Source organism: Podarcis filfolensis (genome assembly GCF_964270895.1).
Source record: "Podarcis filfolensis genome assembly, chromosome: 7".
NCBI classification, from domain to species: domain Eukaryota; kingdom Metazoa; phylum Chordata; class Lepidosauria; order Squamata; family Lacertidae; genus Podarcis; species Podarcis filfolensis.
Window position 1 is genome coordinate 26,210,592 of NC_139603.1, and position 16,838 is coordinate 26,227,429.

The 16,838-nt window shown below is 42.4% G+C and overlaps 1 protein-coding gene across 2 annotated transcripts in view; it reads left to right on the forward strand.

Annotated features, from left to right (window-relative positions):
• The window catches only part of GMDS (GDP-mannose 4,6-dehydratase), a 279,224-nt gene extending 265,408 nt beyond the window's left edge, over window positions 1–13,816 (forward strand). Inside the window, exons 10-12 of one of the 2 annotated variants that reach the window (XR_014550618.1) lie at window positions 12,451–12,519; window positions 13,417–13,715; window positions 13,764–13,816. Coding sequence is in view for 1 of the 2 variants with exons in the window: in XM_083623996.1 (XP_083480122.1) it covers window positions 12,451–12,519; window positions 13,417–13,479 (132 nt within the window). In the remaining variant the exon portion in view is untranslated. Of the gene's footprint in view, window positions 1–12,450; window positions 12,520–13,416 lie in introns of both variants that reach the window. The other variant, XM_083623996.1, reaches the window with a different exon arrangement.
• Window positions 13,817–16,838: the final 3,022 nt, after the last annotated feature.

Consider the following 16,838-nt stretch of genomic DNA (forward strand, 5'->3'; position numbering starts at 1 on the left):
CACGTAGAAGCCCTTAGAGAAAGTGGGACGTCCCAAATGCGTTCTTCTTCTTTTCAACTGTACACTATATTTACATTGTGCTACTCACATTTTCCCAAACCGTGTGAGCTTTGAGTAAGCACTGAGGAAGAGGAGGAATAGAAGTAAGCAACTCGTGGAAGCATCAGCCACTGCATACAGGGCTACACTGTCATAAGGTGGTTCATGTTCCTAATAAAGATCTTAACTTTTTCACATTACTAAAAACATATGACTTTAATTACCAAAATAAGCAATTCCAAAAGGTAGGTCCTACTGAAAAACAAGCTCTCTTTGCCATTCTGTTCTTTGCTGTTTACTGAGGATAACATCGTGATATTAAATATCTGTCAAGGACCTCCTTTGCATCCCGCAATTGTTTAAAAAAACCAGTTTAGTTCTCCGTCTGTAATGGATGTTGTACCTTAAAAATTGGCAGCAAAACCACAGAATGTAATGATGGTTTCCTTCCTTATGCTTAAATGTACTTTGGTAATCTATGACCCATATTAAACATTGGTTTGGGGTTTTTCCATTGTGTGTGATACGGAATTATTTGAGTTGTTTTGTGTGGTTTCAACTTCATTATGCATAGCAGCAACAGAACTGTTTACCAAGTATTATTATTTGAAAGCTATTGTATTATCAAAACACCAAGGCCTTTTCACAACATGGTGAAAATCTGCTTATTTTGAAACATAGGTGCATACATAGGACACTAGCTAGACTTAGAGGCATCCATATGTCATCTAAAAGATTCCTAAACTGTGTTTTTAAAACCCATATGGTAGCCAGTACTTAAATAACTTAAAAGGGTGAACATCTAAAAGTAAACTTATCACCTGAGATGAAGCGCATAGACAATGTCTAACATTTAACAGAAAGGATTTTTCCCCTCCCCCGGGCCAGTTCATCTTAAAGTAAACCTAAATAGAGTATGCTTCCGTGTTGCCATTCCTTCTGGATGTAAAGGAAGCTTCGTAACTAGGGCAGGATCATTTGAAAATGACAAGGTTTGTGTGTGTGTGTTTTCCCTTTTCTGAAATGTTCCTTCATGTTTGCTGCAGGGTGAAATAATCAAGATTTCTTTGGTAGTCGATCAAAAACGCCATTTTCACTTGACGGTTTTTAAGCTAAGAGGTTCACAGAGAGGACAGGCTGACATCAAGACAATTTTAATTTGGTGATGATGCCCTGAAAAAAAGAAAGTTGCTTATAGGCATTTCGGTAACCCGTATCTGTGAGGGCACTCCTAACATGATGGAAGCCAGACTGCTGGGAAATGTATTCATTAGATCAGTTCAGTAGCTGTAGAAGAGGGGTGAGGAACTGGTTGCGTTCCACAGTCCTTACATCCCCCGCCCCTTGTGGGCCAACTTTGACAGGTGGCTGGAGTTGCCCACCTGTCATTCACCTGATGAGGTGACCTGTTTTCCTTTGCCCACGTGGTTTGAAATCAACCTGCCTGGGGAAAGGCACCAGGAGTTTGCAGGTGCCAGCAATGAGCATATAATCATGGCAATCACTGTGCAAAGGCACAGTGTCTTTGCATGAAAAGGGGATCAAGTGTATGGCAGCAGGCATGACTTGACTGAAGCTGCCTCACATGGCGAGACCCAACTGGCCTAATTGGACTCATGTGTCAGAGGCTCCTCATCACTGCTCTGGATGTACCATCTCATCTACGAAACATAAACAGTATGGCAGAAGATTCACGCACACATGTAAATAATACAGGCAGAAGTGTTTGGAGAGCAATCTATGCAACACTGCTGCTATAATAGAAAAAAAGCATCCATTTCTTCCAGTGTAGCATGCATTGCTTTCTTTCATTTGTCTCTGGAACAAACAGAGGATACAAGGCAGCAGCGGTCCTTTGACCTGGATGTTCCCCATAAGCGTGCCAGCTGGAATAGTAAAGGAAAGAAAATGAACAGATTGCACAGAGTGTGTGGTTGGTACACTGCTGCCTGGAAATCTGGATTCAAAATAAGGGAAACCAAAGCTCAAAAACCCTTAGACTGAAAAATAATGATGATCATCAGGGTATTGCAAGATATCTGGGTAGAACTAAGGAACAGAAAATACAGATTGGCTTTCGCTTGAAAAAGAGAGCAAGTCTTTTATTGAGAAGAGCAGTAGAGAATATTAGTAGCCTTTGTGAATCTGACCTATGGCCCACATAAACCTTCATCCTGTCACTAGTAGCATCCAATAAAAGCTACAACATAGCGAGAATTAAGCAGCGTACGTCAATAATGAGAGCAATCAGATCCTTGTCACTCATCCTTAGCTTCTGGCAGTCTGTGGTTTAGAAACACCCTGAACATGACTCCACATGCCGTAATAATCTTCCTAATGCTAACTGATATTCCTGTGCATCATGAATTTGTCCACCTCTCTTTGAACCCAGATACGTGCCCTTCAGATGTTAAGAGCAGCATCCGGGCAGCTGCTTTTCTGTGGGTTCAACCCACAACGCTGCTGCGATGTTTATAAAGGCCCACCATGGTGTGGGCAGATCTCATCAAGCAGCCTGCTCCTCATGTGGTGGAGGGCTTTTAAATACAGTACTACAGCCCCACTGTGGATTGAACCCATGAAACAAACTGATCACTCGACACTGTAATGTTAGTCTTAACTGCGTCCTGTGGCAATAAGCCTCAGAAGGGCAGGTTAGCCAAAGGCTGAAGTGATAAATGAAAGAGCAGCAAGCCACAAAAAGAAAATGGTGACTTTAAAAAGCAGAAGTTACTAAGATCTGATGGGTATCTCAGAGCACAGGAGCACTTGAGCCATATCCAGTGTGCCACCAGCAAGACAGCTTTCTTGCAGAATGCAGAGTGCAGTTCAGAATCAGAATTTTTCCTATAAATAAAGACTGAAATAGCTTGGATCCACACACCTATGAGGCTCCCCTCAAAAGTTGGCTTAGAGTGTCTTCTTGATTGCATCATCCACTGACTCCATTTGTACCACATTAGCTCATTGTATTGGATTTTGATTGCTGGATTAAGATTATAAATTCCTTGTTAATACCCTTGTATTTAGGCTGGCTTTGAATGACTTCATGTAGCTTATATTGGTAGTTTGCTGAACACTCTTAAAGACACTTCTATATGCTGTTCATAATCGGTCAATATAAAAGCAAAACAGTTTTTTTTTATAAAATCGCATAAATCTCAGCACTTGAAAGGTTCTGTTGGGAAGGTGGAAGTCTTTCAGGTATGAGTTATTTAGGGCTTTAAATAACAACATGAGCACCTTGAATTGGGCCAAGAAATGAATTGGCAACCAATGCATTAGTTTTAAAACAGGAGTTTTGTGAGATCAAATAGAACCTCAGCCAGTAATCTGGCTGCTGCATTTTAGACGAACTGAAGTTTCTAAGTCGGCTTCAAAGGCGCCTAGTTAGAGCACCTTGCAACACAAATGGGAATTAAGAGTCTTGCATATGGGATAATTTGAGGAGGATGGGTGTCATATACCATCGTCATACCAAACACAGATTCTGGGATCCCTGTTTGGGCAGAAATAGTTTTGAATGGGTGTTTTGTCCACAAACTTGACCACTGTGTCTCTTCATTGTCACTGCCAAGGTCCTGCTCCTATATAGCTTTTAGTTTGTTTGAGCTGTCAGAACCAGTGCCTAATAGGATTGTGTAAAACTCAGACACCTGCCCCATATTATCTGCTGTATAGGAAAGCAAACTCTGTTCCCATTTAGTTAATGCCCTCAGAGCATGGGCGTAGCCAAGGGGGGCAGCTGCCCCCCTAAATCAATACAAATCAATACAAATCTGAGGTCCTACACCCCTAACAGAAGCCTGCCCCATCCCCACAAAAATTCTGGCTGCGCCCATGCCTTAAAGCCATTTGCTTGACTTCCTTCTTGTTTAGAAATGATGCAAATTGTCTCCATTGCAGCCAGAACAGGGGGCCAGTCTGCGGTGCTGTCCTGACCTCAAGCTCTATGAGTAGGCTATGTCTCAGAGAATTCACAATATTAGTCACCTCAACAAAAAGGTAACTGCTTCAGCTTTAAGTGAATAAAAGATCTCTCTCTCATATTCAATAGACAAAGCCTCTGATGAGGAGGGTGTAGCTATAGTTCTGCCATATGCCCTTGGAGTTCAATGGCAAAAGAAAGAGGGTTACTCCATTTTGTCCTTGGTTATGTGGATTCACAACCTGTCCATTTGGGCACTGTATGCTACTACAGAACTCCTTCGATGCTGGGTGATTCTTCGCTTACTATAAAATTTCCCCGTCCTTGGTCCTGCACGTGAATTAACAGAGCGACTCTAAATATGGAATGTGGGCTGGACTAGAATCTCACTTGAATAATACTAATTTGGGAAAGTATGTGTATGGAATGAAAATCAGGAAATGCTCCTCTTGAGGTGAAGAATGCAGCTGGATGTGTTGTAAACAAGTACCTGCAAAGGGTTACTCTTTGTAGTGTCCTACTTGGACCAATGCATTAAAGCTGTCATCAAAGTAGATCTGATTATTTTGCACATGGCTTTCCTGAAAGGATGTTATGATTTTCTAGATGTTTGGTGGCTGGTGATAAATTAGGCTTTTATGATGTCATGTGAAAGGCCATTGCTTGGATTTCCTCTTCTGTGGAGCATGCTGAGGGATACGTTTGTGGAGACCTGCTCTGAATGCAAAAGCATCCCACCTTCTTTTACTTTAATTGTTGCATGAATCATTCGCTTTGCAACAAGAGTAGAAGCTCTAATAGAAAATTTTGTGGCTATGGAAGATACGTATGTATAATAATAATAATAATAATAATAATAATAATAATATAAAACCTGCCAACAAAGCCGTGTTGTTTATAATTGATAAATAAGAAGCAAGATTGTCATTGATGCATGACCATGCCTTGGAAGTGAGATCCAAAACTTACTAACTCCTTTCCCGATTTCTAGACCACCATGTTGGCTGTGTGCGATTTGAGTAGGGAGAGCAGAACTTGTAACTATCCATCAGAAATGTCAGGGGAAAATATTTCTCACCCTAGATATACATTGATACAATATATTCATATAAATCACTGCCTCATGATTCTCTCTCCATGTTTTAAAGTACTGGTGTCCTTCAAAGGCAGGCTATTTTATGTGGTTGAGACAAAGTTTTATGAGTACCATGGGAACAGTTCAGTGACATCATTTTTCATCTATTGAAAGGAACAACAGAATCTGACATTTATCAGTGACTGAGGGTAATGTCTGGGGAAGGACGTGGTATATTCTCAGGATCACAGAACTGGAAGGGAGTAAAAGGCCACTCCACAGTGAGGCAGGACAACCTGTCCATCAGATTGTCATAGGTAGGAGAGATATGAACCACAAGTTGCTTAAAGCAGAGTGCAGGCGCTTTGTGGTAGCAAATGCAGGCTGGTAAGACGTTTAGGATTCTTGCGTACTATGAGTAGTAAGGAGCTCTGTGCCTTACTCCAGGGCAGTGGCGTAGCGTGGGGGTGCAGGGGGGGCCGGCCGCACCGGGCGCAAATCCACGGGTTAGGGGGCGCAAATCCACGGGTTAGGGGGCGCAAATTACTTGCCTTGCCCCGGGTGCTGACAACCCACGCTACGCCACTGCTCCAGGGATGAAATTGTGCACCAAGTTACAATTCCTTGTTCGATCACTTCCAAGTCAATTCTAGGGGGTCACCACCATCATCACAGTTTAAAAAGGATAAAGGATGTCTGTTTTTGTAGGATGGGTGGGCTAAATTGGGGAAGAGGAAATAGACAAAGGAGGCAGGACTGGAAGCATGTGGAAGGACTGGCAAAAGTAGCATCATTCAGGGGCTGAGGTACTGAAATAGTATTTGCTAAATAAATAAATGTAATGTGATATCTTCTATTAACCATATGTAGATTTTGGTTAACTATTAGGCTAACTAGGTGAACCAAAATCTACATATGGTTAATGACTTCAATAACTTCGGTAATGTAGATATCAATTTTATTTTAAAGAGAAAATTTGAGATCCATGTAAACTAAGAAATAGAGTTGCACACATTTCATTGTCTTGTGAAAAGCTGGAATGTAAAATTGATGATTCTGAACTTTTGTATTTGTCAGTACTGCCACAGCTGGTGGTAAGAGTACTTAGGTTGGATTTAAATGTTACTTTTTGATGTGAGAAACTCACTACAAGTTGATTTTACCATGTCAGGGATGATTTCCTAGTAAAATTATTCCCATTTCTGGTATACCCCAGATGGGTGGGATATAAATAAAATCGTTGTTGTTGTTGTTGTTGTTGTTGTTGTTGTTACACATTGAGTCTAACAGTGATATATGTAAAAGCCTGCTAAACACACTCCTAACTCTAACTGTCTGTTCCTCTCCTCCCCTTTATTATGAAATTTATTATGTGGTTATCAATGAATTTGATCTGAAAAAATAATATGTAAAGTGGTTGTTTTTAAAACGAGTGCTTAATGTAATGTTGGTTAGTGAATATGTTGCTTATTGTTTCCTTTTTTGTAGTTGGAAAAAAAGATCAAATAAATAGAGAGCAACCTATAATCTTCAGGGGTTTACTGTGGTGTAGTGAGTACCCACTGTCATGTGCTGACCAACTCAGGCAAAGTATTTTCTCAGGGTACTGACATAATAAAGGCACCCTGTGGTGACTTTACCACCTTAGGATTCCATAGTGAGAGGAATGGAGGAGTTAAACCCACATCTGTCTCATCTTTTCTGGACATGGAACATAACGGGGGGTATCACTTTTCCCCTTAATGAAGAGAGGATCTACTGAGCTAATCTGAAGCCTCTTGAAATCAGTACTGACTTCAGTGATCTTTGGATTAGCCCTCCGGTGGGAGACATTTATCTGCTTAAAGAACCATTTTTAGCAAGTGAACCAGTCAAATAATTTTGCTTTGATTTACATTGCCAGCCATGTGATTTGGCTGACATAAGCACAAAAGTAAGGACTGCAACCTGCTCTCTGAAGAGATAGGTAGGCATTTTATCCTTGTGCTGATTAAACTCTGCACTGTTTCCATCAAAGCAATAAAGCACCAAATCGCACATCCCACAGGGCCAACCTTCTCTGTTTTGCTCCATTGTCTCCATTGTCAATGTGCTTGTCCAACTCTGCTGACTGATGCCCTTTCCCTGACTTTAAGCTGAAGCATTGTTTTAATGCTGACGGCATTGCCTTGGTCCGCTTGATGGACATTGCCACCAGTTCCCAACTTCCTGAACAAACCAGACAGTTTGCTCTTTTCTTCTTGTCTCTTATCATTCCCTGTCACTAAAGGAGAAGTCTGGATTCAGCTTCAATTTGTACTGATATACTGCAGTGTGGTGAGAAACGAGGAGCGACGGCTATTCCTTATCGTTATTGTCAGCCTTGTGTTTATTACTTCTTGGGATCCATGTGCTTTGGCCTTTTGGAAACGTTAGCCCAAAGATTAACAGGCAGGTTTTTAGTGAATGATGAATGAAGAGGTTGGGCTTAGATTTCCTGATTGGTTATTGACCTAACAGTATCATGGAAACTTTTTAATGGGACCTTATCCTAAGATGTGCTGAGTGCCAACAAAATCATGAAACAAATGGAGGACTTTAGAGCTCAGCACCTTTCAGAACCAGCCCTTAATGGAAAGCATCTTAATTCTATTCGACCATTTCCCCCTTCCTCAAATAAGCTACTTTGCATGTATGTTTTTAGCAAGTGAAATGCTTCTTTGTTCGCATTAGGAAGTGGTCTAGCCTTTAATTGCAAGCGAAACCACTTTATATCTGAACTGCTTGCATTTTCCAGTCTTTTTGGCTCTTCGTGAAAATTCTCTCTTTAAAAAAACACCAAAAAAACCCTATTGGCACAAGAATGGAGGTTAGCCAGCTCGCACTACATTAAAACAAATTTAGATGAAGAACCAATTTCACTGGCATTCTTCTATTCCCCTGGTATCATGCTTGTTCCACAACTTTACTTTTCTAAAAATAGTGAAGGGAAAAATGAAAAGTGAATGCCATTCATAGATGGCGTCCTGAAATTCCTAAAGATGTTTAACATCCATTGCCAATTTGATTGTGGTCTTGTTTGCTAAAATGTAATTGACCTGCACTCTTGCTTTAATTGTCTGTTACTCTGTAGAGTTACAGTGGTCCTTTCATAAATACAGTGGCACCTCGGGTTACATACGCTTCAGGTTACAGACTCTGCTAACCCAGAAATAGTACCTTAGGTTAAGAACTTTGCTTCAGGATGAGAACAGAAATCGTGCTCTGGCGGCAGCAGGAGGCCCCATTAGCTAAAGTGGTGCTTCAGGTTAAGAACAGTTTCAGGTTAAGAACGGACCTCTGAAATGAATTAAGTACTTAGCCCAAGGTACTACTGTATGCACTGTGTTTATAACATGTTCCAGAGCGATTAAAAGTTATGATGCAGTTGATTACCTTTCAATGAGAGCATTTCATGACAGCAACTTACAGTGTCTTCGTAATGTTTGCTTTATTTGCAAATACAAGAGTAGAGCTCTTATTGGAAGCAAATGGATAGCCCTTTGAATTTCTGATCCCTAAAGAACATGTAGCCTTCCTGCCCCCCAAGCTGCACCTCATTTTCAGCTAACTGCAGCTAGAAGATTTCAGCTCTCTGTGTCTAATTTCAAACTACAGAAACTGTTTTTCACAGTATCTCTGCTCCCTCTTTTCTATGAGGAGTCGTCTTCCAAAAGCTAGGTTTCAGGCCATGGGTAAAACATCTACAGTCATTAAGAAACATTAACATTATTTTGTCAAGCCCCAGGCTCCCATCAGGTGATGCTTTTAGGCCAAACCACAGTAAAAGACCAATTCAAAGTAATCAAGGCAGGGCAAATGTATATTAACACCAGACTGAAATTATACAGTTCTAGCTTTCAAGTTGTGTTATACTCAAAACTGCTTATTCAGCTCACACAAGTATATAACACCGAAATGAATATAGTCAAAACTGCTAAAAACAAATTTCAGGAATCTTTTATAATATTTGCATCATATGTATGCCATGTAACATAATCCAGCTGTGCAACACAGATTTTTACTATACCTGTTTGAAAAATCATTTGTGCAAATTTGGGAGCTAAGACTGTTTGATTTCATAACCTAAGATATGGCATTGCTGTCATGATTACATAGCACTGTAAAAAAAAAAAGGACATACTTATTCAATGAGCATTATCAGTGATTTCTGTAACACTGTCAAATCTGTTTCGCTTAATTTGTGACTCCTTTGAGGCAAAGAGACACACATATTTAATTAAAAACTGCTGTTAGCTACACTGAACCCTCCATATATGGTGGGATATAATTCTGAATAAATATAGTACTCTAAGCCTCCCCTCCCAAAAAGTCCCTTCTTTTGATAGATCCTTATACTGACTTGAATAGAACAGCCTGGTATGTTTGCCTGTGCTGCTCAGTAGAACATTGATGTGACACAATGCTAACACCCTCTGTTGTGACATTGTGCTCCTCTACCTCCTTACATGTATCCTTCTTTGAACTTTCCAGCTACTAAAGGAAGTTTCAGAATTAAGTTGCAAGTTTAAAACAAACAAACAAACAAAACAATTTGGAGCTGCGCTAGCCATCCCTCACCCAGGCTTGTACTGTGAAGCTATTGAATGCTTTGCTAAAGAAAATTGAATTAGACAGTAATAAATTGCACTATGAAACCAGATCATTCACCTAATGAGCTAAAATAAAAGCTATGATGACACCCAGAACCAGAACTCAGGAAACGGGATATTGACATAGAAATGGTTTGCATTTTTTCCTCTGGCTTTCATTGCTTTATTTTTAAAAAATTCCAGACCACACTCCACAACCAGCTCTTTGATGCAAAAGTATGTGTCTTTTCCAAGACTATAAAACTGAACTGCCATGAGATCAAGTTTAATAAACATAATTGTGCAGCATTTGACACTTAAACCTGCAATTACGAAAAGGGAGGAGGTTTTTTTAAAAAAAATTTACTAGATAAACTCATGCTTTTCGCTATCCTACAGAGATCGTATCACAGCTAAGTGAATTTAAATCTGTGGGAGATTTGTACAGTAGTATTAAACAGCACCAGTTTGGCTGCTGGCTTTCTGTTGCTTCGCCAAGTCTTTGCTTTTTCATAGCCAAAAACAGGTTGTAACTCACATTTTAAATTTGCAATTTTAAGCTTTGTTTTCCTTTTCACAGAACATAAAGATTTAGTGTATTTTGCTTCAAAGTGTGTGTGCAGCATCCCTTGTTCTGTGAAAAATAAAGTACTAAAAAATTACTGAAAGCAAGAAGGCTGCTTTTGTGATTTTGTTTTCAAAAAGTGTGTTTGTGTATCTTAATACATTCTCCAGTAAGTCATTTGTGGGGCTCAATGCTTTTCCCCTCCCAATTTTATGTATTTTTAGAGACCAGTGGCACCAAAAAGAAGGGGGGAAATCCATTGTAGAAAAAATAGACAGTAAACTAGACTGTGCTTTGAACCCAGATTCATTGTTATGTTGTGCTACAGCAGAAGCGGAAGAGTGGCAGAATTGCATTTGACTTGGTCAGCAGACTTTTCATAACCTTGTTCTGGCAGGGAAGAGGGACCTCATCCTCACCTTTCATAAACTTTCTGATCTTTGATGTTCTTTAAGAAAGCAAAGTCCTAGCACAGAGCTTCAGTCTGCCCCTGGACTGGCATCTAGGCTCCAGTTCAGACTAAATCTGGAAGTTAAATAGGTGCATATCTCAGTTCACTTAACACTTTAAATAATGTAGCTGAGCAGTGATTTTTTTCCCCCTGCAAGCCTTTTCTATTGTTGTTTTCTAAGTAATTGTAATCACACTTTTTTCATAGCATGAACCACTCGCAGAAATAGAGACTATTAGCCACCAAGGTTTCAGGCACAATCCTTCATACATTTATTCAGCAAATCATGGAGTTGCAGCCACTGTCATTTGTCTGTGTGAAATTATTTTTACTACTAGATGGTACTGAATGACTTATAAATAACCATGGCACAAAAAAAGAGCCTACTATTTTCTCTGGGGCGTTGTTGTTGTTTTAACTTACGTTGCAATCCTGTGCATATTTCCTCAGAAGTAAATCTTATTACTGGCCATACCCAAAGTGTGTTTAGGGTTGCAGACTGAAGTTGGATTTTGCTGCTCCTAGATCGTTAAATTACCAAATAGGCTACATTTCGTAGAATCTGTGCATGATTTTACAACAGCTTTTCTCCACTCTCAGCTTGCATTAACAAAATATGAAAGTGATGTGATCCTGGTCAAAAGGTGTTCTGGGCATCACTTTCAGAAGTATCTTAAGACCAGCTGCAGCCTGTGAGTGTTAAGCTGAAATCAAGCACCTTGCTCCTATACCAAAATTTGTCTGTTGTGGAAGTAATGAAAAAGACTGTTGGTGTGTGTCTGTGTGTGTGTGTGTGTGTGTGTGTGTTCCTCCACATGCCATTAGAATCCAATTCTCATCAGCCCTAGTCAGCTAGTCAGCATAGCTTAATAGTTAGGGATGGTGGAAATTGACATCTGAAGAGCCACAGGCTCCCAGTCCTGATGAACACAGTCTTGGTAGAACTGGTGCAGATGAGCTTCTTCTTCTTTTTTTACAAGTGATGTTAAGAATATATTTTTAATTTTTTTAAAACTACAAGCTGAATTAAAGCACCCTGCTCATCAGAGCACTTTACAATAAAATCATTTTCCTCCTTCTTTGTTCTGTCTTCAGTTAACCGTATTTACAAGCGACACCCAGTGATCCTTATTGTCCTTAGCATCACTTTTAGAAAGACCTTCGTGATCATTTAAAGACTGCTAAATCCAAAAACCTGCAGCAGCTAGTAGTTTGAAATGAGAAAATCAGCTGGTTCATTTGTTATATCGCTCTTAACTGTGAAGTTTTTCAGCGCTACCTTTTAGTGATCATATGGATTGTATCTGAAAGAGAACATTATAGTGTCAGGTTTTCTGTTTGATTTACTTCTATAATTTAACCAAAATTGGATGGGGGGGAAGTGCAAGGTGGGATACATTAATTCGAAACAGCTCTGCTAGTAGCAAGTCTTAGGAGGTATGACAGCTTAAAACAAGATGTTATCCATTAAAGAGTCAATATTTTTGATGCGCAGCATACATTGTAAATGGCCTGCACAGCTATTCTTGAATGCTGCCTCCTGGTGATTTATAAGCCACAGCACTTTGACTCGGAGTTGCAAAACTTGGGAAAGAGAATGGAGGTGGTTTGAATTTCTGCGAAGCACTGGCACTTTCTAGAAGCTCTGTGTGGATGGAAGAGTCTGTAATGAAATTGGGGCAAGGTGATGTCTATCAACACTTTCGTAACCATCACTTTGCCTGTCTACCTCCCCTGCAGCCTGGAAAGGGAATCACCCACCCATCTTTTTATTCCCCACAGGATTTTCTTCAAGGCGATTGCACCAAAGCAAAGCAAAAACTCAACTGGAAACCCAGAGTCACATTTGATGTAAGTTCTGTTTGGGGTTTTTATCTCCATTCATTTTATTTAATGGCCTGTTTTTTGGGGGGGGTGCGAATCTGTGCTTAGAAAAATTTATAAACTCATTATTAGTAGAAATAAAATAACATTTTATATCATTTAAAGGAAGGGGTGAGAGCTTTTTCTATCAAGGGTCACGTGTCCTTGGGAAAGTTGATGAGGTGCATGCAGACTGTGGAAGGATTATTGCATTTTCCAAAGCATAACATTGTGCTGGATGAATGCTGAGACAGAGCAACATTCTCAACATGAGAAATGTCATTCTGACTAGGGTTGCCATACGTCCGGATTTTCCTGGACATATCTGGAATACTGCAGTTGGCGGAAATCATACACATGTACAGGAAAATCCAGACATGTAGCAGCCCATGTCAGCAGTGCAACTTTTCTGTCTGGATTTTCACCGTTTGAAATATGGCAACCCTATTTTTTTTATTAGAAAGGGGAAGACTGAGTGTGACAAATGAAAAACGTGCATTCAAAGCAGCCCAAGCCATTTTAGTGCCTGAAGCAGAACCATCCAACTGGTCTCCTGTTGGCATCATAGTAATGATGATGAACCATTTACTGTCCTTCAGGAATACCCTGAAAATTAGTTATCCATTGCCTGCCTAATGGTAGGACCAGCTCTCAAGGACACAATAAATAGATTGTTTGAATGCATCTCAAAAGGTTTATTCTGGTTGGTGGGCTAATTCAGGGGGAAATAGATACTAGAGGGAAGTAATGTTGTGGGAATACAGCTATCACTCTAAGCAGAGCCAGACACATCTGTTTGTTTGTTTCTTTGTTTTGTGTGTGTGTGTGTGTGTGTGTGTGTGTCTGTGTCTGTGTGTCTGTGTCTGTGTCCCTTCCTTTTGACAGGAGCTGGTGAAAGAGATGGTGGAAGCAGATGTGGAACTCATGAGGAACAACCCCAATGCATGAATCTGTTCCTCCTTCCATACCTGCTGACATGACTGAGCCTCCAGGGAGACGGCCAGCCTAATTATGACTTCTGCAAGTGCCATTGCTGGGGATGGGGAACGACAATCACTCCACTGGGTGTTGAAGATTTGCTGCCATTTTATTTTCCTCTTGATTGTGCAATGGATCATTTTTCCCCCTTTTCAAATCTCAACCATGCATCATGACTTTACATTCCTTGAAGAGGATAGGCTGCAGTGATTGCACTTTTCCTCCTGATATGTAGACAAGACGTTGGAGGCCAGCTTGCCACTCCAATTCATTTTCTTTTGATATTAAAAAAAATCCTTTCCATAAATTAGACTGTACAGTGCATTTTTTAATTCTTTCTCCACTACAAGTGGAAGGGGGAGGGGAAACGAGTGTGAGTTATAGAGTTATGCTTCCTTTCCAAAGTTAGGGTACTTCCTTTTTTTTTCTTTTACTCTGAAATAACTGTTTGGAAAACCCAGTGTATGGTGGACCCATCCTACTGACCTAATTAGATTTATGTAAAATCATAGCTATATTATCCAATGGAATCATGTTGAGTTCTGAACATCGCATTATACCTCCTGTTTGATATTTAACCTATCAGGCAATCAGAGGTTTGGAAATGTTTTTTTAAAAAAATCTTAAATCATCTACATGTGGGTTGCATACTATTTCCTACACAGATGTGCTTTTCATGTGTGAAATGTAATGTAAAAAGTTTATTTGTATTGAATGGGTCTTACATATAAGAAGATGGGGTTTTTTTGATAGTCTCCTTAATGTTATTTGTTCAGGGGGCAAAGGGATTGTGCTTCCCTCCCGCTAGCCCTTAGCTACTTGCCCTTTCCACTGCCAGAACCCTTTACAGTATGGGTAACTCAGGCTTGCAGTGCACAGTTCCATCACCCTAATCCTTACTGACTTTAGATGTCTCTCCATGGTAGACCAGGGGTCTTGCTATGTTTTTGAATCTTCAGCTCCCCACCTTAGCATTGTGTATGCACATGTTTGCGGGGTGAGAACCTGTGACAAAAAGCCTCTCTGTGCGGCACCCAATTCCTGCACACAACAGAGCTATTCACATCCCATCCTGTTTCTGCTTACTATAATTAGACATATAGGAGCCTGAAGCTGCCACAAAGATGGCCTTAAAAAAGATTAAAAGGAGAGGAGGGAAATCCAGACTTCAAGGCAAGTAAATATTGTTGAAACATTTGGTGCCAATGTACCAAGGTTAAGCAGAGGTCGCGGGTCCCATACATTTGCCTTCCCCTTGGCTCTCCCGCCTGACAATCACCCTCTGCGCTTCTTTTAACTCTTTGCCTTGAAACGAAAGGGTGGGGCATTGCCAACTTTTCCTCGCGACCCTGCATTTCAGTCAAAACACGGTCGCGTCACAAAAGTTGCGGGCCCGCGTTTCTTAATACGGAAATTGCCTTGAAGTCATGAAGTGCGGATTGAGGGAGTTTGACTGCTGACTGCCGTCCGGTCCCGGGTAAAACTCCCTTCTTGGATTCGAACCACTTTCAGCCCAGCCCAGTCTCCCGCGTTGGTTTTAGAAGGGCAGAGAGAGAGAGAGCCGGGTAGGTTAGAAGCAGGGTGCATGCATTTCCAAGCCGGGAGTAGAACCGATGAAGAATCCAGGAGGAGGAGAGGGCAATGAGAGAGAGAGAGAGAGAGAGAGAGAGGCAGCCCTCTGCTTTCAGGAGGTGTGTAGGGCGGGTGGGGGAGGCGGCGAAGGGAGCTTTGCCCAGCCTGCAGGAGAGAGAGAGAGAGAGAGCACTCTTTGTGTGGCTGCCTGCGAGGGAGGCGGGCGGTGCGATGGAAAGTGTGCGCGCCGCGAGAGGAGGTGGTTTCGGGGTTAGCCAGGGCTTGGGGCCGGCCTGGCTGATGCTCAGAGGGGCAACAGGAGCTGGCGGGCCGGGGAAGGGAGGGGGGGCTCCCAATTGGGACCAGATGCTTCCTCGAGGCTGCCTTCGCAGCAGCAGCAGCAGCGGAGAGGCTGAGCTTAGCCGCCGCTGCCTGGCGCTACTCGCAGCTCCACGCAGGTGCAAGGAAGGAGGGGGGCGCTCGGAGAACAAGAGGGGCTCTTGTTTGGCTGGGCCGAGGAGAGGCCAGCCGCCTCTGGGCTTGCCAAGCCGAGGAGAGGGTTCCCACCTTCGGGAGCAATCGAGCCAGCCAGCCGCTTGGCTTCTGCGCTTAGCTTCAGGCCTTGCACGGAAGGGCAAGTGGCTGCGGGAGCGCGGATCCAACGGGGTGCGTTGCCAGCCGGCGAGGCCCGCTCGGTTCTCCCAGGGCCGCTTGTCTTCATCCTGGGGAAAGGGGTGACTTTCCTTTCTGCTGCGCTCCCTCCCCGACCTGTGTCCGGACTAGACGGCTTCCTTTCACTCCTGCCCTCGCCATGCTCTGGGCACTGCCAGTTATGTGGGCGATTTCAGACAGTTGCTGGCGAGCTGAGCTGCCACTTGGCTCTCCCCGATAAAACTGCTGCTCCCCAACATGATCAGCTAGACCCGAGGCCTGCGGAGCCCCTGGAAATCACTGACTGTGACTCTCTTGTGTTGTTCGCCTTTGCGCTAAGAGCGCTTCTCCGCTGCTTTTTCTTTTCCAGTGCGCTCAAACCACGCATCCGGGCTGATTTTGACCGAAAGGGGTCTGCGGCAGACCGACATGCAGACGGGGCTCTCGAGGGCTAGCATGTCCCGGGAGAAAGCTCAGGCGCCCTCGGGAAGTCCGCACAGCCGTCGAAAACGGCGACGTGTTTAGGGTCAGGCTGTGTTTAGGGACAGGTCACACTTCCACACCTCCCCGGCGCCGGCCTCTATCGCGCCGAAGGGGACCGGGGTGCTGAGAAATCGTGGATAGGTACAGCCCTGATAATGCGCTACAAGAAGCTAAAACACAGGCTTCAGATGTTTTATTTTTTAATTTAAAGGGAGTGGGGGGATTTTGACTGACTTGGTCCCATTATTAGGGAATGTGCAGGGATGCTCGTTTTCTTTGTTTTTCCGGCGGCACCAAAATCCGTGGCAAAACTGGTATGTCAGTTCAAGGAAAGTGGTGGCTTCCCAGCGCCAACCACCGGAAGGGTCTCCTGCGCCATCGCCACAGAAATGCACGCCACAAATTTAAATCACTTGGAAAGTACGTCCGCTGTTTGGACTCACATTAAAGTACCCTGAGCCTTCATTGTAGGTTTACTGAGATAGAGTAATTTCTATTCAAGAGACACAGATTACCCAAGGTTTAACGCCGCTGAGCGGAAAGGGTTAGGAAGTGTTGCGAGGGCAAGGCAAGGCGTGGACAAGCCTGGCGAAAGGAAGGGGACCCGGTGTAAGGAGGTTCCC